This window comes from Syngnathus floridae, chromosome 10 (assembly GCF_059516105.1).
Source record: "Syngnathus floridae isolate MCC-2025c chromosome 10, RoL_Sflo_1.0, whole genome shotgun sequence".
Lineage (NCBI taxonomy): Eukaryota > Metazoa > Chordata > Actinopteri > Syngnathiformes > Syngnathidae > Syngnathus > Syngnathus floridae.
The window spans coordinates 13,271,154-13,295,888 of NC_142422.1; the positions used below are offsets into that span (position 1 = coordinate 13,271,154).

The 24,735-nt window shown below is 46.8% G+C and overlaps 1 protein-coding gene across 2 annotated transcripts in view; it reads left to right on the forward strand.

Moving 5' to 3' along the window:
- Positions 1-3,284: 3,284 nt before the first annotated feature.
- Positions 3,285-24,735, forward strand: part of erfl3 (Ets2 repressor factor like 3) — a 34,978-nt gene continuing 13,527 nt past the window's right edge. Inside the window, exons 1-2 of one of the 2 annotated variants that reach the window (XM_088387239.1) lie at positions 3,285-3,910; positions 5,691-5,911. Coding sequence is in view for 1 of the 2 variants with exons in the window: in XM_088387238.1 (XP_088243364.1) it covers positions 3,889-3,910 (22 nt within the window). In the remaining variant the exon portion in view is untranslated. The remainder of the gene's footprint in view (positions 3,911-5,690; positions 5,912-24,735) is intronic. The other variant, XM_088387238.1, reaches the window with a different exon arrangement.

Here is a 24,735-nt window from a genome sequence, read left to right on the forward strand (position 1 = left end):
CCTGCGGTGCGGCTGCATCGTGGAGTCTACTGCACCCAACGGCCACGCTAATTGCACCTACTCTGAGCCATCTGTGTTGTAAGGATGGTTCTGACCTTCTGTGTTGTTCTCTTGTAGGCAATAGGACGTCCTTCCTTCGGGGAGGGAGGCAAGATCTGAGTCGGACCCCCGTTTACGTGTGTCATCGGATGCCGGGACATGGTTGTGAAGTTTTGTGTAAAAGGCAAAGGTGAAAGTGAGTCAAAAATACAAAATTCTCATAAACTGACAGCTGATATTTTATGCAAGTATGTGAAATGTGCATCTGGTTTGAATCATACAAATGGGATCTTTTTTTAATTTATTTAAATACTTATAATCTTGTTCAAAACATATCTAAGATATGACGCAAATGTAATGAGAAAAACAATCTTGAGGAATGTGTCATTTTTGGTGACACCGATGATAATTCTGTTCCATTTGCACATTGGATTTGAACTTCTTTTTGGATTATTATTATTTTTTGGGCTGGCGGTGCGGGGGTGTCACGAGTCGGACCATTAAATCGCTCTGAGTCGGAGCGCTGAGTGAAGTGGATGACGCGCTTGGCAGGCAGATTGTATCACAAGGCGCACCCTTGTCCCGCCTGTGTCATCCCGTCTCGCTCTTTTCATGCAGTCGCCACCCGTTCCTAATCGGCATGACAGGCAGACGCTGGCTGCAGAAAGACGCAGCTAATGAAAAGGAGCCGAAAATACTTTGTCAGATAATCACACTTGAGGCGGGTGCCGATCAACCCTGAGTATCTTGGGATTCTACACCGCTGTTGCACAAACAGGCTTTTAAAAAAAAACGGATCCCAAGGAAATGACTCAATAAACATCATACGGTAAAGCCCCATTCATTGGAGTCGAGACTATCTTATTTACACGTGTTCAACACAGGTGTGTAACGACTAATATTAGTGACGTATTGTGAAGCCGGGAGAAGAGCTGAAACTCCAGTACAGTATGATCACACTTTTTAAGCACGTATTTTAAGTTAAACAACCTGGGAGTATTAAATGTATAGAATATACATGCATTGTAAAGTCTGTGTACTTTTAAGAAGCGGTGCCCGGTGGGGTGGAGTGGGACATATACCGTATTTTCCTGACTATAAGTCACAGTTTTTTTCATAGTTTGGTCGGGGTTTCGACCTATATTCAGGAGTGACTTATATGTGAAATGATTAACATTACTTGATCATTGACACATTACTTACTTCACACTAAATCACATGAGGGCACCCTAGGCCTAGTGACGATGAGTCTGATTCCATCCACTGACTTCTGGAGTTGTTTATGAGTGAGTGTTTATGAGTAGTTATATAGGCCTGTGGAATAATTGGAACTGCATCTGACGATGAGTCTGACATCAGCACTGCATGTACTTCTGGAATCAGCAGCGGCGTTGTTTATAAGTGACACAGAGGATGAAGATTTCGATGGATTTAATCATTTGGAGTGACACGGATGGTTTGATAAACTTGATATTTATGTTATAGTTATTTGAATAACTGTTAACATGTTACGTCAGGCACGTTCTCAGTTCCTTGTTTGTGTTTATGTAACATTAGCACACCGTATCATTTAGGTTGTTGTTGCCTATTCATATCTGTTCTTGGTGTTGTATTTTGTCAAATAAAGTTCCCCCAAAGATGCGACTCGTACTCTGGTGCGACTCATATGCTTTTTTTCTTCTTTATTATGCATTTTATGGCTGGTGCAACTTGTACTCCGGAGCGACTTATAGTCCGTAAAATACAGTATATACGGTAGCCGGCGCTACTATACCATTAGCTTCAATGTGACTTTTGTTGACTAGAAGAAAAAAAAAATCACCCATCATCACTTAACATCAATCCTAACAGGGTAACACACATCCGTGCGAGCGGGTTGAGAGCAAATGTGAGCGGCTAAAGGAGGATGTGGGGGAGGAGGTGGAAGAGCAGGGAGACAGCTTGTTTATCAGCGTTCAGAATGTTCTGTGCTTGAAATGTTACCTGAAAATGTCATCGACTTCCGCACACACGCACACAAATGCACTTAATAGTTCCATCACCGTGACTTACTTCCTCCTCAATTTTGCAGCATATCCTCGTGTTCTCTTTTTTTGTTTAATTTCCTCTCCCGGGTATAAACTCTTTAGAACATGTGAATACACAATATGGACAAAAGTATTGGGACACATGTCGCCGACCAGTGGTACGTTTGGTGCTCGGGCCTTCAGTGAGAGTCTCTCTGGATGACTCCAACGCTTCAGATGTAGCTGAAACTATCAATACTATATAAAAATGCGCAGTGTGGCGCAGAGCACGTTTCCAGCGCCAGTCAGAGACTAGACAAGCGAGCGGGGAAGAAGAAATCCTATTTGTAAATCTCACTGCAGGGGCGCTAGTTGATTTTACTAGCAGCATCATGCTGTCAACAGGGGCCACAGGGCAAGTGCTGCACTCCATGAGGAGGCCCGCACGCACTTCACCTCTTGCGCAGGATGCCCACCCTTCAGCGTTTAATACGTCATCATCAATACGGAAGATGAATTTCCTTTTTCTTTTTTTTTTTTTTTTTGCAGTGGCAGGATGGACCCAAGTGCTCCATGAAACATTTGCTTGACGTGACTCTCAAAGTGCGTCCTTCAAGGCCTAGGGGATTTACATATTATATATCATGTACTCTTTGGTGGTACACGTACCCTTAGGGGAACACGTGACATGAAAAAAAGAGCAATTAAGGTATTTATTGAATTAAATGCGGACAGTATAGTTAAGTTATATTTTCTTAATTATTTTTGAAAAATCATTATTTTAAAAGCATAATCACACCAGTCATTGTTTTAGATACAAACATATATTACTCATTTAAAAAGTAGCTTCTGAATTGATTAATTGAAATACACGATTTTTACCTTTAAACCTGTGTAAACAAATAATGTATTAAGTATATTGGTAAGTAAGTAATTGGATTATTTTAATTTAGTTATATTCCCAACTAATAATTCAACGCAAACATCCTGGTACGTTAGAGTCCACTCGCGCAGTCACAAACCGGAGGCATGATGACGTCAAGGCGAGGTCCAACATCCATGTGACGTCATTACGTTGGTGCGCTTGGCCTCGTGTCCATGGCAACGGCATCCGCGTGCTTGACGCCCATTGCGCCACCTAGGGAGAGAAAACGAGAGAGAGAGAGAGAGAGAGAGAGTGAGAGAGAGAGAGAGAGAGAGCGAGAGAAAGAGATTAGCCACGTTACGTAGCCCTCAGCCAGGTTACGTAGCCCTCCGCCCTCGGCATCCCCTCCCTCCCCGGCTCCCAGTCAGTGTAGGCGGGCTTCGCGCAGAAGGCGAAACACGACACCCAGAGGACAGAACGAGGCGAGAGGGTAGAAGAAAAAGACAAGAGGGGGCGGGACGGACGAGTAGGAAGAACAAGTAGAGTACCGCGAGTGGTGTGAGCGCCGGAGAAGCGGGCGGGCAACAGACGTGGGGGTGGGGGGGCGAGTCCGACTAGTGAGACGTCCTAGCACGGAGAAGTCACGTTAAAGCTCGGAAGAGACATGTCGAACGGCGACGAAGATGCGGCCGAGGTGGAGTAAGCACTCGCCGGAGAGTTCGCCAAACAGGTTCCTGGAAGAGTGAAAGCGCTTCTCAGCTCGCCCTGACCCCTTTTGTTGGCTTGTCGAGTCTGAGACGAACTTTAAGAAGCAGCGACGAGCACTACCGGACTTTAGGCACTTAGCTCACCGGACACCGAGACCCCTCGGTCGGGCTCGGAGGGAGAGGCCAAGTTCTCCCCCACATAGCGGGGTGAGGAAGTGGCCGAGAAAAGCGCACTCCAGTCGGCGGAGTTTGGTCAACTTTTACGGACAAAATGAAGACCCCCGGAGACAATGGCAAGTGCACTTTTTCCACTCTTACCGTTTGTTTATGTAAGTCGACTTCCCCTCCATGTTATATTGTGACCCTATACAATTCTAAAATGTTACAAAAATACACAAATTCCAGCAGATAAAACTTGTAACAATCTGCCATTTTCCTCTTTCTCGTCTACACTTTGCAACTTATTTTGTCTGTTTTGATCATTAAACATGCGGCATGACAAACAAACAATTTCCCAGCACGTGACAGCTTGCTTTTTGTCTAGAACGTTACTACACTTTTACTACAGTATTTACTGCTGTACCGTTTTGACAAGACGCGGAAGTGGATCGTGTTGTCTCCTGCTGGTGCTTGAATTGCTTCACGTATCGAGGCTAATATTGACCAAGTGAGCGCAATAGGGCTTGCCAATAGTCAGCTGAGCTTTCCAGTATGTTAGCTGTATGTTGGAGTGGACGTGTTGCTCTAATTCCTGAAATTCCCAAACAAATGCGACCTACCCCCTTCGCAAAGTCCACGAGCAGGCGTGAGCATTTGTGCCACTCGTTATTACGAGTTTATTACGCTCATCAATTTGGCCCCATCCCGCTAAATTGACAAAGTCCTTTCAGGTTGAGGCAGATCACTTACGACAAACATTTTCGGGGCGGCAGCGCGTGCATACTTAACACATTTTTCTCTGGAGTAGTGGGACCACCTTCTGCTCCCTTCCCCCCGCCACCATGTCCCCTTATGACTCCCCCTGCACCCATGATTTCCCCCCCCCAACCCTCCACATTCCTACCCACGCACCCACACACGCACGCACACACGCTGGAGCAAGACGAGGCTATCAGGGCATCCTCATGGTGAACTTGTAGACCTTTTATTACAAGGAACTCCTTTAGTGTGGCCTTCTGGGAAGCTATTAAATATTGATTGTGTTTAGAGGTCTGATGTGTACAGCGGACGTGTGTGTATGTGTGTGTTGTACCATACACTTACAGCAAAGAAAAAAAAGTCTTTTTAGATCAGGGAATCATCATGTGCATCAGGAAAACATCAGGAAGGTGTCTTTGCAGAATGATCGGCCTGTGTTTGTTGAGATTTTATGTGTCATAAGTACTAGTGGTATTGATACTTGGTGTATGACTTAAATTCAAAGTTTAAAAAAAAGTTAAACTTAATTCAAGATTCAATTAAAAAACTCTGATACAAAAAGCCTATTTGCAGATCAGAATAAAGATGCATTGCAACCCCGGAAGGCGTTATTCCTTTTTTGTTCCTCAAGAAATTGTTTGCACTGTGATATCTCGTGTCATCTCATGTCAATATTTCATATCTTTAGGTCGCTTAATTCAAGGGTCCCCAACCCCCGGTACCGGTCCGCGGATCAGCCACACAGTAAAAAAAAAAAAATTTTTTTTATTTTTAAATCGATGATCAATTCATTCTGGTCAAGACGCTCGTCTTGGTCACGTGACATGTTTTCCCAGTCGAGTCTGCAAAACTAGCAAAAATGAGTAAGAATTTATTTTGAAAAATATAATAAATTTGGCAATTCTCTCCCAATTACATACGTCGCTGTGTGTCTTGACACGCTCATCTCGGTCACATGACATGTCACCCCAGTCAAGCCCACGAGGCAAGCAAAAATGAGCAAGAAACAGAGAAGTTTGGAAAGCTTCTTCGGAAAGGGACAAAAGCCCAATGAGGAGACTGAAGAAGAAGAGGCTACCACTTCTAAGAAAAGGAACGCTGCATTTAAAAGAACATTTCTGGAGTCCTACTTAAAATATGGATTTATCACCACAGGTGACGCTGACGCGCCAAGCCCACTCTGCATAATATGTGGCGACAGGCTAGCTAACGAGGCAATGAAGCCTTCAAAACTGCTTCGGCACATGGAGACCAAGCATCCTGCATTAAAAGACAAACCTTAACCACTTCGGGTGTCATTGTTCCCGATCACGCCCAGATGGGACCGGCTCGTTTCTGAGAAACAAGCCCGGTGCTCCCAATAATTCAACGTAATGGTGAGTTTTATTTTTATGTGGTTTATATTTGTTTTTATGCCAGTCGTATCATTTTATTTCATCGTATTTATATATTCATTATAAATGTATTATTTATTTCTATAAAGTTATTATTTATTTCTATAAAGGCCGCTCCGCAAAAATATTTCTGACGCGTAACCGGTCCGTGGCGCAAAAGGTTGGGGACCACTGGCTTAATTGATGAATCTCGCGTGGGTGCGTCTTGGAGGCATTGGCAAACAACAAAGCCCTTTGTTGCGGCCTTTATTGAACGATTTCATCCAATCTGCTCCCGCTGATCTTCACCGTTGCCCGCGTTTGAATAAGAAGGCAAGTTTTAACCCATGACCTCGGCCTTCTCTCGTCGAAAATGATGACGGCGCTTCTTGCGTGAAGCATTGCAAATCCGACTTCATGCGTGAACACCTAACATATGAAACGACGGGGTTGCAAACTGCACATCATGAACTCCTCAAGGCAGTGGAAGTAAATAATCCATAAAGCATCCAAGTAATAAACGTGTTGCTTGACCCTGGCCGACAAAACGGACGTGGCTCCTGGTATCAAAGCGGTTCCCCACCTACATGCGTTTAAAAGCCGCCTACTGTATTTGTTGGGCCTCTTGCCTGTTTTCCTCCTCCTCCCCCATCTCTCCCACTCACGGGACCAGTGTTGGTCTTTCGGATGGCATGGTCACCGGACCCCGGCTCCGGAGTAACCATTGTGTGCCCGGGACAATGGCGGGAGCTGGGGTGGCCCCCGAGGCGATTGTGAGAGGACTCGCGGGGGCCGGGGACCTTTCATTGTCCTCGCCTGCATGGCGAGCGGAGTGCGTGGCCAAGAGGGCGCATCCTTGACTGATTCCCGTCGTTCAACGATTAACGGCACCTCAGGTGGAGCGTTAAGGCAAGGCTTGTTGATCATGTGTACGTATTGCTGACCACGACAAAAACAAAGAAACTCGACCAGCCATTATCCAGATATAGTTTTATTGCCCGATTTACGGGACGGGAAGCCCTGCTGCGATCCGACTCGGCAAACGCGGCTAAAATAGATGGAGTCTTGGGAAAAAAAACACTTATCTTGTGTTTGATCAGCAGCCGGCATCACGCAAAACCGCCTCGGGGGTCATCTTGTGTTTTTATCTCCTCTGATTGTACACAAAAGCATGTGTTTTATGGAATTGGAAGACAAACGCCTGCAAGCGCTACTTTCAATAACGGTTTTTCATCAAAGTTTGGTCTTGCGAGTCAGTTACGCTCGCCCAAGTACAAGGGCGCTTTATAAAACAACTTCACCGCTCACCGAAGAAAAGATAAAAAAAAAATCCCTGTTGCCTTCACGAGACATTTAGCAATTCAACGCAAAACCAGATGAACTCGATTGACACTCCAAACGATGGTCAATGGGAAACGTACTCTTGCAAGAATGTGACGAGTAGCGAGGTGACAAAGTCAAACAACGCAAAATGGAAACGCAAAGCAGTTGATCTTTTCATGCTTAGAAGCTTTGGCCGACATATTTTATCTGGAACATTTACGAATGATGACATGATGATGTTTGAAGGTGTCTAAAAATAGTTCACCAGTGAAAAAAAAAGTATGCGTGAGGCCCGAATACTTTTACAACCCCCCCCCCCCCAAAAAAAACAGCAAGGCCGGCAGTTTTTCCTTTTGCGGCGCGTGGGTCAAGTCAGCTGCGAGTCACTGACAGTGTTTTCTTTCCCCATGATTGTCCAGTTCAAGATGCCCATTTTGAAAAGCAACACTTTTCATTGGGCAAAAACGCACTTTACATGTAAAAAACATGTACAAAACCAAGTTTGAAACAAATTCTGTGTGTTCTAGCAATTCGACAAATGACTTCCGAAAGAGAGAATGGGGGCCCGTGGGGGTCAGCGTGGGGGGGTTGGGTGGTTGTGAAAATGTCTGTATTTAGCCAGGAATGTGGCCAAAGGGAACAATGTGCTCAGCCAGTCGACACTAATGGACCTCCCTGCTATTAGTTGCCCTTGACCATCGGGACCACTGTGGGGGGGAGGAGGGGTACACGCCCAATGACCAACAAGGTGGCGTCACCCTTGACAGAAACCACATTAAGATCCCATCTTGCTATTGAAGTCTTATCTTCTCATGCTTCTCGTGCCTCCAAAGCAAAACATTTTGCGCATCACAGCTGAAAGTGTCCTCGGGCCTGCGCCGCCATTGATTGCAAGCGCAGAGCGTCCTCTATATTGGCCGCTAATCGTCCGACAGCATGGGACGCTGCTGTTGACAGATAACTTTTGGCCAACACACACAGTAATAGCGCACACATGGCCACAGTCCCGTTTGCTTTGTTTTTTTGGTTGCAGTTCTCGGGCCTACCACATTCCCGCTTGGAAGGTTAATAGTTGCCGGTCTTGCATCACGCATGAGGGGAAACGCAACGGTCGGAATGTCCGCCGGCCGTTCCAGGACCCACTCGCAGTTGAATCACGGTAGGCGTGCGTTTGTGTTCCAGCTGCCTCCCAGAGACGAGAGCAACTCGCTCGACTGTGTTCTCCGAAACGGGCGACGTCCCTTCCGTGTGGCATCTCCACAATGCCAACGAGAATTGGGAGATGCCGTTGTCCGCAGTATCAACTTTCCACCAGCAGGTCGACGAATTTGACTGTTGTTTGCAAAATAAAAAATGTTGCATGCAGAAAGTTATTCTTCAGTCTGCAACATTTCTGGGCTACGTGCAGCAAGATGAACCCGCAGCCGCCTACCCGTGTGCGTTTGCGCGTTGGCGTGTAACATGACACGGGGGCTTTTACGTTGTCGCGGAGGTGACTTTGTGGCGGCTTGTTTTTGTAAACGTAGATGGGGTGTGGACACAAAGGAGGCCGTGCTTTTCTGGCTGGGCAGCTGGGACATGCACCAGGCAGTGCGTGTGAAAGCTAGCACAACGTGTGTGTGTGTGTGTGTGCGTGCGTGCATGCGTGTGTGTCACAGGTGAGCAAGGGGCCACTGAAAGCGATCTGGGCAATATCACACAGCTAGCACAGCGTAGCCCTGCGATGATGAGCGCTTTTATTGTGTATAGCAACAAGACAATACTCTGGCCCGAAGACTTCTTGACAATCAACAAAGATGGTGTTTGTCACACCATCCCCAATGACATCACAGCCCCCCGGGTGCTCCTAATCCTGCCCCAGTAGCCAGGGCCGCTGCGCCGCCGCTGCGCCGCCCCTGCGCCGCCCCTGCGTCGCCCCTGCGTCGCCGCTGTTGTAATGTATACTCCTAATCCTCTTGGATTAGGCCCAATAATGCCGGTCACGTCGAGGCCGCGGCTCGACGGCGAGGCCCGACGGCGAGGCCCGAACGATCACGTGCAATCCAAGCAGTCTGGCACCCTTGAGAAGATAAAAGAGAAGCTGCTTGCTGGGAAATGAGATTTAAAGGCCTCTATGATGGGACAGTTTGAAAAGCAGCCAAAAATAAAAGCAACAATTTTCTTTGGCTTTGTTTTGTTGACAGGCTTTTTATACGGCAATAATTGGACGGCTAAAAAAACTTTACTTAAGATGACGATCCAACCGAGCCACTGTTGGCCATCACGGTTGCGAGTGGCGCTCCTAACCCGTCTCTCACCCCTCAAGTGCACCCCCTGCAAAAGACAGCGCTGTTGGAATCGTTTCCCTGGCTATTTTTATCTGGGAATCTGCCTCTGTGCTGGCCCGCCAAAAAAGAAGAAAGGGAAAGGGGGGGGCATGTGTGTGCGTGCATGCGTGTAGGACAAATATCTCTCGATGTAATTTTGGCCGATGGGAAGTCACTAAAAGAACGCTCGCATAGTGGCAACACTTTGTGTGTATTTGTGTGCTTGGCTGTCGGGGTAACAAAATGCTGTCCGGCGCCAAGTTCAACTTTCTCTCCTGTCAGCCTCACTTTTCCTTGTCCGCCGACCCCCACCCTCCCCCTCCGCCGCGCGCAAGGAATGCGAGCTCACGTTTGTACTTTTCTCAGCTTTCCGTCTGAACCTCCGTGTTCAGACCCGTCCCCTCCCTCAGTTGGAGCTCGGGGCTCAACGTGCCGCATGTTCTCAAAGGCGCCACCGCTATGTCAAAGGTAACAACAAAAAGATTAAGAGCGAGCCAGCGGGCAGCTTTTGCAAATGAAAGCCGGGCCATTTGTGCGAGTTCAGGTGCAGATGCCATGCGTAAAAATGCCGTTGGGCCGGCCGGACTGCTCCTGTTCTAAAACTGTATTTATAGCCACATTTCCACACGTGTCAGGGTCCGCTGGATTGCACGTTGCCTTGGTATGATTTGGAACGCTAAACTCTGATCTGGCTTGATGAACCTGATCTGAGTTTCCACTGCGGGGAGGCGAAACGGCCACAACTGCGTCATCGGCGGCTCTAACTGAAAGCAGACGGTTCTTTTTCATGCGTCGCTCGATGTGGCCTACTAATTGATTTACGACGGTCGATTCCTCTCAACGAGTTTGCTGTCAGAACAACATCCGCAACCATTCCAGTTCGCAACGGTCAAATAATGGTGTGGAAATAGGAGTTCAGAGCCTTCCTGGTAAATTGGTCAGCCGGAATTTTTTATATTTGCACTATATTTGTTCAACTATTCAGAGCCACACATCTACTCTAAGACAATTTGTTGAATGTCAAAGCAAGTCTTGCTGGGAATGTGCCAACTAAGACTTAATCCGGCGACCCTCCGACTCGTCGTGGCTGACGGAGCCGACAGAGCCGTTGGGGCGCGCGAGCTGCAGTTCTGGAAGCCAGACTGCTGCATTTGTGCGTGCTAATCTTGAAATGGGAGTGAAACCTTTTTAAGCATCGATTGACCTTCCCGTCCCACCATCCTCCATAGCCACCCGCGTGTCACCAATCCGCGCGGGAATCCCCCAGTGGCGGCTCCTCTTGCATCAACCTCCTCCTCTTCCCGGTGCTCTCCCCTCCCTCTGGAGGGGGGAGCGCCCCCTCTTGTTGCATGTCTGGTCTCGTCCACAAGTGCTGATTTACACGCTCGTTGATGTCTGTTAGTGTTGGCCCATCACTCGCAACAAAGGATGCAGCCGTAGACCGACAAGTAGAGTTCCAAAACTCTTGTTTGGCCAGTACAGAGCGCCGCTATTTGATAATGCTGGCACGTCTCGCAATTGTGATCAATGTTTTATGTTTTGGGATAAAATATTGTTCAAAAACACTTTTTGGCCACACATTTGTTCCTTGGTTTTCCCTCAAATACAAAACTTTACAGTAGCAGTTTGTCATTACTGCCAATTAAACATGCAGCTATGTACTTGTTTTGTTCGTCCACTTTGACGTAAATATACAGAGCGCCGCTATTTGATAATGCTGGCACGTCTCGCAATTGTGATCAATGTTTTATGTTTTGGGATAAAATATTGTTCAAAAACACTTTTTGGCCACACGTTTGTTCCTTGGTTTTCCCTCAAATACAAAACTTTACAGTAGCAGTTTGTCATTACTGCCAATTAAACATGCAGCTCTGTACTTGTTTTGTTTGTCCACTTTGACGTAAATATAGCATAGAATGTGAGGTGTGAAATAGGCAGGACAACTGAAGTCCTATGTTATCGTACTATCGCTTAGGCTTAGGTTCGGAGCATTTTTATTTTTAATGGTTTTGAGTCCATAATGTACTGGCACCTATATCGGTATCGCCGCATGCCTAGCACGGCTAGCATGCCCAGCACTGCTAGCATGCCTTTGCCCTTCATATTCCTTGTCAGTGACGTTTATACACAACAGAGATTTGGGTTAAAGAGTTGAAAAAAATAAAATCCAGGCAGCGTCAAGGGGACGTTGGCAGCCTCTCGAACTCAAAGGTAAAGCCTGAGGCCACTCGATGTTGTGGACCTCCAGCTGGTAGCCGCTCCGCATGCCTCTGAATCTTTTTACAAGGCAGCCGTCCTCCTCCAAATGCTGGTTTTGTTTTTGCTCGACGCCTTGCTTTTCAGGTGTGCGTTAATGCGTTAGCATATTTGCGTGCGCGCCGGCCTAAGACAAGCTGAATAATGCATCAGATCATTGCAAAGGTCTTTATAGGAAAGCAGAGTGAATAAAGTTTAACGAGCGTGCTGGCCATCGGCGGCGAGCATCGTGTCGGCAAGCTAGCAGACACACAAATGTACGAGCCTTGTACAAACATCTCTGGGAGTCTGGACATAACTGCTAAGTCACTCGCTGCCACGGCCGTTGCGGAAATGTTGATTACAGCACATGGTTTGATGAGACCAACGATAACTAAGCATACAGAATTCATTCTCCATTTTTTTGCATTCCTTAAGTGTAAAAAAAAACTTGTCTAAAAATAATGAGCTTTCACTTTTGAATGTACACTTTGCTAGACGCATAGGGCAGGCGGGGCCAAACGGTATTCGTTTGCCACGCCACCTCTGTCCAGTAGCACTGACTTGCAACACAATTGTTTTGACCACTTCCAGTTTTAGCATCGAATGGGGCCTGATGAATTACGTAACTGCCCGACAGTCGCAGACGGCGCGCGCACACACAGTGCAGGCTAAGCGAACGCACGCGCAAAGTCACTTAGATGTCAGGTCGTCATTTTATCAAGCAAACAGAGCGAGTGTTTTATGCCCTGATCAGTCGCAAGGGAGGCAGCAGGAGTGCTGGAAAAAGACAAACTTCCACAACAGGTGTCTCACATTTAGCTTGCAACTAATGGAGTAGATGTGCCGTCTTTCATGTTTTTTGAGGCACCTATCATACTTTCATTTTCTCAAAAGCTGAATACAGTGGTTTGTAATGCTCCTTATGGATTTGCCACCCCTGGCATAGAGGAATACAAATTAAGATTAGATTAGATTTTTAGATATAGGAAGAACATTTTTGCGTCAACTTCAACAAATTCTTGTTATAGACCAGCAACACACACACAAAAAAAAGGGGAGAAAAATATTTTGCTGGCAGTGTGAAAGGCGAGAGGCACAGTGTCTAAGGACAAGGCACCAAATTGAGCATGATCAAGCATCATAAGAGACCGTTGACGTGTTGACAAACACTCCATTAGTAAAATCCGTGTCGGGCGCCGCTCATTAATAAAAAGGAGCAATCGCGGCGTAATTGACTAAATGCACAATTCCAAGGAAAAGCTTTCACGCTTTGACTACTCAGTGGGAGCGATAAACGGCACGACGCAGTTTGTGTACACGTCGTCGTGGAAACAAGTCCTAAACGGGGCGCGTTGTGTTCTTTCAGAGAACAAGGAAATGAATGAGCCCTCGCGTACAATTGAGTGAGTCACGCCGGCCGGCATGAAGATGTTTGGGATCTTTGCTTTTCACCATATTAGAAACACTGCCAATCAAGTTTATACTGGAAGCTAAAGCATGCACCACTAACAAAAGCTCCCGACGAAAAAAAAGAAAGAAAGTCTCGTGCCGCTTTTGCCCGAACGATGATGCCAGGAGAAGAAGCCTGCAAACGCTTTGGGACATCGCGTTACGTTGCACCAGCAACCTGTTGCCTGTTTCCGCCGGAGCGCTTGAAGATTAAAATGGCTCTCGCTTGCGTCATCATTTGATGAGCTGTGTTCAGACTACCGACAGGCTGCATCCAATAAAATCGGACACGTGTCGACTGCCGGAGCGACGCCGGTGTCACATTTTTTCCAAAGTCTGCACATTACACATCAAACACCCACAAGCGAGGTCGTGCCACATGTTGGTCGGGTAATTGCTCCGATCTGCTCTGTGTGTACACGCTGGACTATTACATAAGAGCCCCGACAGAGGGGTTGAAAGTTCATTTCTCGCTATCTCCTCTCCCTCCATTTTTGCCAGTCAAGCTTTTATCTCCGTCAACTTCCTTCCTCTCGTTCGCTTCCTGCCGAACCTCTTATCGGCTCACACCTGTTCTCTTTTTTTTTTAGAATACATATTGTAACCATTTTGTAGGGTTCCTCTACCTTGTTGTGATTCATGGCAAATGTTCCAAGGATTTTGCATTTTCTTGTCATCGTCGTCGCTCGCGATATGGCAGTTCGCGTTTTTGCTATTTCTCCCAACGTCACAGATACTACAGTACAAGTGGACAAAAGTATTATGTACCTCATGTGCAGATATGTTCATGTTAAATGCATGGAACCTTCGACTATATACTGTATGGAAGTATTAAACAAAATGTGCGGCCGTTGTTGATCTGGTATAGCAGGTCGATAAGAGCGTCGTGACGGGGCACAGTACCCGAAGGGACAGCCCTCACTTGTCTGCTCCCTCCATTGAGTGTCTTTTGCGCAACGGTTATGTCACGCTCAGCCTTTCTGTCGGGTTCTTTCTCTCGCTCACTTGCTTGCTCCGTTGAGCTCTTGCATAACACCCAGCTTTATTTTCCTCCATTGGACGATTTTAATCTTGCTCATGAGTCAGAGCGGTGCTGACCTGCCGCTGCTTATTGAGCTCGGGGTGGGACAACTGGTTGATAAAGATACTGAAGGTAATCAATGATTGAAAAGAAAGTATTTTCACAGTCAAGAGTCACAATTTGAGTCGTCTCAAGATTAAAATAAACACATTTATCTTGCGTGTTATCTTGCAATAATGTACTGAATTTGATGATCTTACTGAATATGATACAATCAGCTAAATTATGACTAAGATAAATATTTCATATCACATATGATGGTGCGCTAGCTTAAAAATATGATTTGACGAGTTATTAGTTTGGCATAAAATTGACACGGCGGCTTGTCACATGGCAGTCAGTCGAGTTGTGTTTTCCAATCTGTAGTGCACTTAAAACTATTGGGGCAAGTTACGGTGAGCGTGCCTTCTGTCATGTATAGAAAAATTGACATTGTTCTTCCTGGCACGACATGGCTTGAGTGTGGAAAGCTGAACAAAGAAATTATTTGCGGCAAATAAATAATTGAGCCAATTAAAAGTAATTGGGTCATTGGGCCGGCACACCTGATGGATGATTATGGTCTTTTGCGTTCTTTGACACGCTTCCAATTTGAATTCTCGTCTCAAATGGAAATCTCGGCCTGTTTCTGCCTCACCTTTGTGGTTTCAGTGAGGCTCTTCAGTTGGTCCTGGCAGAGAAGATCCGCTCTCAGACCGCATGTGCCGCACGCGACTGGACGAGAGAGTAATTCACCACATTTTGTTGTATTCAAAGGGATCTAAGCTGTGACAGCCATGGCAGTTCTTTGACAAAATCTGTCAGGGCATCCACGGCAATCAAGATCCTGTCGTGGCAGGCTTTTTGTCAACGGTAACTTGAAATGTGATGCCGTGGCGTTCGAGAACGGGATGTTAACCTAGCAATAAACTTGTGGAGTGAATCAACAGTCAGCTAGCGCACGTTCCAAACGCAGTTGCTTGGTGTGTGTGTGTGCGCCAAACACTGACGCCTTCATTCATGCCTCCGATTTCCTCTCAAAGGTTTCACACACAGACACACACACACACACACACACACAAGCGAGTGTTGTGGCTGACACGCTGGAGGGCTGGCAGCGATGTCTGTGCGAGGTGAGTATTGCGTAAGGCCGATCAACACTACTTAAGCTCGTCCCCCTAAAGCTGCTTAACGACGCGGCTGAGCAAGGGAACGCGGTGACAGGCGGTGACACCGAGTGTTTAAGACGGACGCATAAACACGCGGCACTCTGGCCCTTTGTGGCGCTTGGTGTGCACTCGGAAATGCGTCCACTTGAGTATTCTGCTGTATGGTAGCGACAGGTAAGCTGAAGATACTCGGCACTCATCAAGACAACCAATATGGTGCACATTTGTTTTTTAGCCATCATTTTGAGAACGTTTTGATAACAGTGCCCAGAGCTGTGATTGCAGTGTAAAGTCATGCAGATGCAAACCAAGAATAGAGCTCCTAGTGGCTCAGTAAGATGCAGTATTTTCTAAGACTAGACGCTTGCGTCTGTCTACGTGTGTTGCTCCGCAATTTGTGTTCAAATATCCATGGCTCAATTGTAAAGCCAGTCAATACTAACACATCGGTACTAGCACGTTAATGGCGACTTGCATTGTTTTTAGAATTGCCAAACATGATGCTAATTGTTAGCTCATCAATGTTATTTTAAATTTTATGTTTGCATTAAGCTCGCTATGCCCAGCTGGACAAAGTCAAGTCCAAAATTTCACTTTTCACTTGGATGAAACTTTGACAATTATCTGTGACGCAAGTCGACGTGCTGATAAGTTTCTCGCTTTTTCAGCGTGACCTTTTGTCACTTCTCTCCTTTCAGCTTCCACCCCGCACCACATGCTCACATAAAACGCACAGACACACACCTTTCCGAACAGATGTGGCCAGAGCCTTCTCCCTCTTCTAAAATTAGCTGCAATAAAAGAATGGCAGGAAAGTGCACTAACACTGGTGATGGACAGAAGCTTGAGAACTGGAGGAAGGAACAGGTTGATGGGACCGGTGGAAATAGCCCGTGTGTATTTTTGGCGCTGTTGACACATGCTGCTGACGCACAGGAAGCACGGCGGGCACAGACGCGACTCCCCATTTATTGCCTATTGTTTGTCAAAAAAAAAAAAAAACATCTCATTTGAGTGCCACCATGCCTGTGAATCGCTTCATCGGGTTCGATATCATCATTTGAGCCAACATACAAGTCAGAACTAGGCAGTTCGACAGGCGTCACAATCATACGTTCTCGTAGACATTTTTTTTTTAAACAATTTCCAAGCTTGTGGCTTGCTCTGACTTTTATTGGCCAACAGCCACGTGGCCTGTTTTCTTCCTCCACCACGGTGGTGACGTAAAGCTGCTGCCAGAAAGTCATTTTTCTAATTGTGTTTCCATTAGCGCCATTAATGCCGCACGCCCGTCGACGCCTCCTCTTCCCCCAAGCGTTGGGACAACAGTGCTGGTGGATGTCCCAAGGGTCCCGGAGTGCAAAGCCCCCGTTTTAACTTGGCCACATCTGTCCCCCTTGATGATGGCTGGGAGCATCGCGACAAGTCTTAAAGCCACCTTGTTTTCCATCATTGTTGGAAAGGCTCCCCAGGCCCCAACTGTTCTGCTCACAATAGTGCAAGGCTCATAACAAGAAGCACATGCAAAAGCCAAGCGTGTCATGCGTCCTACAGCTGTCCGGAATGTCGTCATCTGATTTTTGCAACGAGACGGAAAAAAGTGGGTGATTAGGCGGAAAGACGTATTCATTAATTTAAGACGGCACAGGTGTTGCTAGCACACCTCACGTGTGGGCAAGGAGAGCCACGCTCGCCGATGCACTTACTGACCGCAACAAACGCACAAATGGAAAACAAGGACACGCTCAAGGTGTCGCTGTCGGCCGCAAAGACGTTCACATTTAAGCCACTGGGCCATGCCCCTTCAAGGTACACATCCAACATAGATGTACGCTCAAGACTGCAGTCTGACATCCATACACTTCAAAGGTAAATGGCCATTTTGTGTCCACTTGCTCTGGTCTGAGAACAGCTCTAACTTGCTGAGAAAGCTTTCCCGTTGGCCCCGCTTCACGCTCCCGTACAAGAGCGCTTCGCTGCGAACTCCAAGGAAAAATGACAATTTTCACAGTCTTGTGGAAACTGACGCATTGGATCCATTAGTGAGTGAAGTTATTTCTGCAAATTTGCACTAATGTCTCGCCACTTAGTGGACGCCACAGGTCATGTGCAAAAGATGTGAAAAGAACACATGCTGCAAATAAATTAGACTTCCCGAGAGGCAATGCACGTGAATCACAGCTGGAGCGCTCAACCAAACGCTACATTTCGTTTATGATGCGGAAGGACCTTGTGGGCTTGATGCCAGAGAAAGCGGCGTGATAAACTTCTCAAGATGCTGCAGAGAAAAGCCCAGATGTCTGTTGGCAACGCTGGAAGTTAACAGCTGATCGGTTGGTAATGAACAAAAAATAAACAAGCGGGCCTTTCCGGGGGCTAGCTTCCCAAAATTAATCATGTAAATTGCTGAGTTGCATAAATGCAAGGGGGTGGGTCGACTTTCTTCCAAATAAGTGGGCAATTTGGCATAGAAATGATTGATGGAGAGCGAGACGCATGCACCTGTTGAAGCAGACGGTGTTTTTTTGGCGTGACAGCAGCAACCAACTTGAGTGTCAATGAGCTGGGGCAGAATGAAAAGAACGAGAACAAGAAAAACGAGTCGCTGGCTGGCAACGCTTACAAACAAAACGCTTTCAAACGTCAATTTGCGTCAGCACTGACTCAGGGCGCCAATGCGTTTGAAATTTCGCTCTTGACGACGCAAACACTCCCCCGTTCGCTCGGCTCGGCGCTCTCGACCGGCGCGGTCTGGTCTCCTAGCAACCGGACACTTAAGGCCTAAAAATAAAGCCCTCTCTTGCCAAAGAAACGCACTGAACAACAATAACAAAATAAACACTAAAGACCATTCGTACCCGTGGGAGCGGCATTTCACAAAGCGGATGGGAAAGGCAACAGGTTGTTGTCAGGAGACAGTTCTGCGCTACATACACGTACATACTACAGTGCGTGCGTTTGTGTGCGTGTATGTTCACTCCTCGATGCTGGCGCTGCTCAAGGCAAACAAGTCTGAGCGAGTGAGCGAGCGAGCGTGCAACAGGCTAGCAACAAGGTTGCTGTCTAGCAGTTTGAACGGAGGCGAGCTCGACAAGGCCTCTTGCTTTCTCTTTCAGCACGCTGGACTCTTTTTTTTTTTTTTTTTTTCTCCTCTGACCGACCCAATTTTTCAAAACGTAACATGATTAAACAAGACAACCGAATCACAGGCGCAGTCTGGCGCCTGAAGACGAGGCGGGTGAAATGCCGCTAGACCTTTGGAGGATGTTAGTGAAGTAACACAAAAAGGAGCAAGAGTGGACAGATCAAATCCTAGGGCCCAATGAATATGGAGGCAAAAATGCAAAAAAACATTGCCAGGATTTGTCTGAATCTAATTCGTTCCGTGGTTACGTTCGCTCAAAACATTCATATTTAAAACTTTTCCCTTAATATTTGAATAGGGAATCCATTAATCTGCTCCACCGCCCCCCCCATATTTGCAAAAAAATTGCATTTAATGAGGAAAAAGTCCATGATATAGTAAAGATAGTCCATAATACTGCACTTCATAAAAGCACACATTTAATACAATTAAAAATAATGAAACTGTCATTCAGTTAACTGATGAGAGCAAGTCATGTCAAGACAAGTACAATAAAATTAGCGACGAGGTCGGTGCTTTCACACAATCAACACAAGAAACACAATCAACGTGTGTTGTCCGGACTTGGTGATTGCGCTCGCTTTGTCATCACACTGATTTGAGCAAATGCGTTACGACTCGGGAAACGGATGTGCCGCTGTACTGCAGTGGCTCGCTTCCCGTCCATCTGGTAGCAGCGGCGCATTCCAGGAAGCCTCGGAGCCTCCCCCAAACTTGGTTTAGCCCGCACGTTAAACTTTGTCGGTACCTAACCTCCAGCATCATCTAATTGACATCTGCTGCTCACGGAAATGATTAAAATCATCTGTTCTGTCACCATACAAGCAATTTTCAGCTATGACTGAAAACTGAACTGCTATGAACGTAAAGATTTGTGTACTACAATTTAATAGTGATGAATCAACATTGAGATGTCACATATCAAATGTACAGCATGGCCACCATTTATAATTCAAATCGGGCAATTTTGATTTGATTTGAATAAGCTGCTGCTGTTATCACTTTTGTCAACGTGATGAGTCCAAATGGATCAAAATGACAGCAGTGCGGAGTGCTCAGCAGCGTCCTTACGTGCTCCTCCGCAGTCGGAGCACGGTGGCAAGTGTAGGCAGTGTGTTGTTGAACCAGAGGTGAAGTGTTAACGGGCAGCTCTCAAGCTGCTGGCTGGAGAAGTGCATTAACACCCGGACGCCAGCTCGGTAGAGCCACTCAAAGCGAGGGAGCCGGGGGGGAATTATGGCGCCTGTGTCTTGTAACGTGCTCCTGTTAGGCCTTAACAGCGTTGCCCTAAAACTGACTTGGAAGGAAATTAGAAGCCCGGCACAAAGAAAGAACTATTTCTTTTAGTAGGCACTCTTGAAATAGCTTCATTTTGCTTGATTCCTTCATTTTTGAAGACTTAGCTATGCATCAAGTCAAGTGGAGTGTTTGTGAAATCGTTTCTCATTTCTGTGGCCGTCAGTCACACTTGACTCAATATGAGAGAAAACCAAATTGTGCTTCCGAGGTTACAAGTCAGCTAAATGGGACGACACTGCAGCCGTTGTAGCTCGAGAGCAAAAAAGGCTCTTGTGCCAATGACACAATATTGTTCTGTTCTTCTTAACACACTCAGGGGAGCGCATTGGCACACAAACACGCACTCCCACCAGGCTTGTTTAGGAGCGTGATTATGGGCCTAAAAAAAGTAGTGGTCCGATGCACCTGAGTGCCGTCTCAGGTGCGATGCCGCGGGGACACAGAGCGTGTTTGCTCGCATATTTTTTTCTTCTGTCCGCTTGTGCTCTTTTTAGCTGTATTGTTCCCGTGAGAAAACACCAGCCCGTGTGTGTGCGTGTGTGCGTGCGGGTGTGTGTACTGTATGCGTGTGTACGTGTCGTGAGTTGTGCCTTTAGTCTTCCCAGGAGGTCGCGGCCACTGCGTCGCCACCCATTTTAATCTCACCGGTGAGATCGTGCATCAAAACAGCTGTTTAAATATTCACTCATTTTGACTGCACTCGTTAAGCGTTCATAATGGTTTTTCCTGGTCAAGTTTTAACATTTCAGACACATGAGAAGGGAAATCTTCACACTGTTCTTTCAGTGTGTGACCAACACAGCAAACGTGAGGAAAATAAATCACAACCCGCTTTAAATGATAGTCACGCAATGCAGGACAATCCAAAGTTTGGGCCTTTGAAAATGCTCAAAGTAGGTTTGACTGATTATCGGTACATGTGTAAAAAAAAAATCGATGTAATCAGCTCCATTGACAGGTAAAAATTCAGATCACCTAATTAATTGGCCACTTCATTAAAAAATATGTAGAATGAATCAAATAACTTATTTTTGGGTCCCTTGACGCTTACAAGATGGGTTACAGACGATATGATTGTCAATACAAGGTCATACAGGTCGAGCAATTGCCTCATTTCATTTCCAGAGGTTGTAAACGTTTGTCATTGTCTTTGTTTTATGTTGTAATGCATTTAAAAAACAGGAAAGTATCTTCCGATTTGTGCTGATTTTGAAATCGTCCAATTTAAAGGGCAGGAACGATTAATTGGTCAAGCTTGATTGTGTGAGAATCGAGCGTTTTCTGACTTTGATCACAAGGGAGAGAAAATGGCCAAATTTGTCCCAATTGTCGATTCCAAAGTGAACTTGGCAGGCTTTGAAACAAGTGTGTCAAACAACGGCTACTCCAAGTGCAGTTCCCAGTCAGACACAAGGGCTGAATATTCGGGAAGAGACGATCCTTTTTAGGCCTTTTTTCTCTGCCTTTTAATTCCCGCCGGCTGGAAGTGTCACTGTCCAGAGAGCGACCACATCTTACAGCGTTGCCGTCCTAAATCTTCCGTCCTTCTCCTCCCTTCCCTCTTTTGCTCGTCCTCCTCAGAACAAAAACGCCACTGTGTGTGCATGAAGCTATTTTTGTCCCTTCCCAGGCCACAAAGACTTGTGTTCTCTATGGGCTGCTGGCTCTTCTGCGGCAGCCAGTAAAAGCCTATAGATGTGGATGACCTCGAGGAACGGCTGAGCGGCTTCCATGTTTTTACTTCCTGATGTGCGTTGAACCGGACCCACTCCCCTTTTTTCTGAATTATTTAAAAATGGACATGCTATACGGTATATCATTCCAAGTTTTGTAGAATTTCAAAAAGTCCGATAGAAACTAGCATTGGTGAAAAAAAAAATCCCTTTGATTGGCTTTTTGGAAAAATGCACCTCTAAAGTTGCATGACAGTTGTGAGTTGTAACCAATGCTAATTCACTCGATGAGACCTCAGCAGATTTCTCCACAGTTGTTGTTACTTTACAGTCACAGCACTGTGTGAAATTGAAAAAGGTAGTTCTCCAAAAAATGACTTGAGTATTGAGTGAAAAGACAACTGCTGAGTAACTTTGGATGATTAATTAAAACCCCAAAAAGTATTGTATGTTGCGTCAAAGCGACTCTTCCAAGTCCAATGACTTGCGTCAATGCAGCGCACCTTTGCTTGGAATGCTCTCGGTGGGGTGGGTGGAGTCGGGGCGGCAAGTGCTGGCGAGCCCACCTTGGCTCGTCGCTGCCTTTTCATTGTGCCTTCATCTCTTGCCTCTCCACTTTCCCCTTGGGGAGCTTTCCCGCTCAGCCAAGAACGTCTCGACTGGTTTGAATGAAAACGAAGGCTACGGGCTACGAGCGCGTTTGGCACTTTTGAATGCTTTTTAGCGACTCGCTGAACCGGCGGTGACCTTCGGCGTCTTCACGCGCCGGAGTTAAGCAAGCACCCGTTGCGTAACAGCGCCGTGAATTTCTCAGTTGATTTGCCCCCGGGTTTCTCACGTCTGCTGGCCTATCGCTCTCTCTTCTTTTTCCCGACAGCATTTTGGCACTTTAGCATCTGTGTTCCGGACAGTCCCCCCCTCTTTGAATGACCTGCCGGGAGTCTTTATGTACATGGCGCCATTCTGTCACAAGGCCGTTCAAGGTGCCTAGCATTAAACAGGCCAAGTTGCAAATATTTTACCTGCAATCAAATAGCCGATTAAAACTTTTCTCAAGCGTCTCTCAAAACTATTTTGGCTTCACTGTTGGAACAGACAAAGCGTTCGAAAGGCCTTTATGGCCTTCGCAGAGGATTTAGCTACAGGCATGCCAAAATACGCAAAATCAATTCACTGTTTGGGAAGAATGTAATATTGTCGCACAGAATCTTCATGTTTGGATTTCAGAAAGCGGTTCAAAAGATGTTCATGTTTTTGACTTGCTCGCATGTATTTTTTCACATACTATATGGGACGCATATGAGCCAAGAGGACGAGGCGAGAGCTAGTGACCTAACCCCCCTCGTCTTGTCTTTGACCTCTTCTCTGCCTCTTTCAGCCGCCTCCTTTCCTCCCGGGGGGAGATACCAGATAGCCATTACACTATACGTGCACAATCTGCATCAATAATGCAGAAGCGAGCGTGTGCGCAGCCCTGACGAAAGGGCCGAGTCTAATCTCTGCCCTGGGACGGGCGGAGAGTGCAAGAGCATTACAAGGGGCAGGTGGTCGAAAGTGATGCAAAAGGGGGGTAAGGAGTGGGAGGGAGGGAGCAGTCCAAGGGAAGATGAGATGGGGTGAGCAGTGGAACAGGCAGAGAATAGAGAAAAAACTAGTGGGGTGGGCAACAGCGGGGGAGGGACATTTGGGAAAACAAGTGGGAAGAGTGTGGGACAATGGTGGAGGTGGGGGCGGCGAGTGAGGGGGATTAGGGAGTGATGAGATCATAGCTCGTCTGCTAGTCTGTTGTCATCCAGGTCAGATTGCCCCAGAACCCCCCCTCCCACCCCCACCACCAACCCCCACCCAAATCCTGCTCTCCCGGAGTGCGGATGCCTCTCTTCCTCAGTGGGGGGGGGGGGGCAGTTAGAACAGGAGAAACTTGGGAATTCAAATGTGAGCTGGCAATTGTCACCGCACAACTTCTGGCTCAGGATGCAAGAGCTCGCTCACGAAATGTGGACAGACATGCATGGGATCGAATGTTGCGGTCATAAAAGCTTTATTAAGCCGACAGCAGAAACCTGAAAGTCAGCATTCGAGAACGTTGCTCATTTCTCCCTCTCAACCTGATTGGAAATTGGAGCGGCAAGCCCTCCACTTGAGTGTCCGGCAACATCGGGCGAGAGACATCAGCGCTTTGAAACTGTCTGACTGTCTGAAGAAAGTACGCCAGCGACGCAAATTAAAAGACTCCGCACAAACGTGAGTAAAGAAGTGCTCCAAAGCGCCGCGCTTCTGTTTACATTGTGTAAACGCCCAAAAATGAGATTCACAAGAGCCACCAACATGATTGCGTTACGCAAGCCACCAAATGGTTCTGGGCGCAGATTATCCGAGCCATCCATCTCGCCTCGGGCTGCTAAATCCAGTGACATGTATAATCTGACGAATAGGGCCTGCTCGTCTCATCGTTTCCAACCCAACTTGCAAAACGGCCGTGTTTCTGCAGTCTGACTGTGCGCCTCTTGTCCGTCTGAGCAGCAGGTGGTTGGAGATGAGAGTTGAGCGGTTTGTTTTTTCTCCGCTCGTAGGAAAGGGTGAGTGGCAGGAACAAGACGCAGGAGGCCGAGTGCCCCGCAATGGCCGCTAACACAACTTTGAGCACAGTGCGCTCACTGTGCTTCCTGTGAGGAGCAGGCGGTGGCTGTTAACACAGAAATGGGCTTTGTACAAAGACCCAAGTTGGTCATCCCGAGACCAGGACCGCAGATGAAGCCATCAGGCTGCTTCCCCTTTATACTTCTGCATTTTTTGGGCTAAACGATATGAAGGCTTTCACCGTCATGGATGTCAAACTGGCCTCAGACGCTCATTTAGCAAGTCATCTTAAGATCACAAGTCAAGGGAAAGTGGCGGCGAGCGTCATGGGCCTCAGGTGCTCGAGCGCTTTGAGAGCTTTGAAGGTGCCAGGGCTGGAAGCAACTAAAAGATTCAGTTTGCTGATCTCCATAGTTTGAATAGCACAACGTGTGATGACTTTGCAATCCAAGAACAAGAAAATGCGTTAAAACGCAGACCTCTGTCAAGGTGGCGCTCTTGCGGGTTGCCTTGCAACAAAAGACTTCTGGCAGTAGACGGCTTAGGCTTTTTTTAGAATGCTAAAAAAAAACTTGTAAAGAAAAA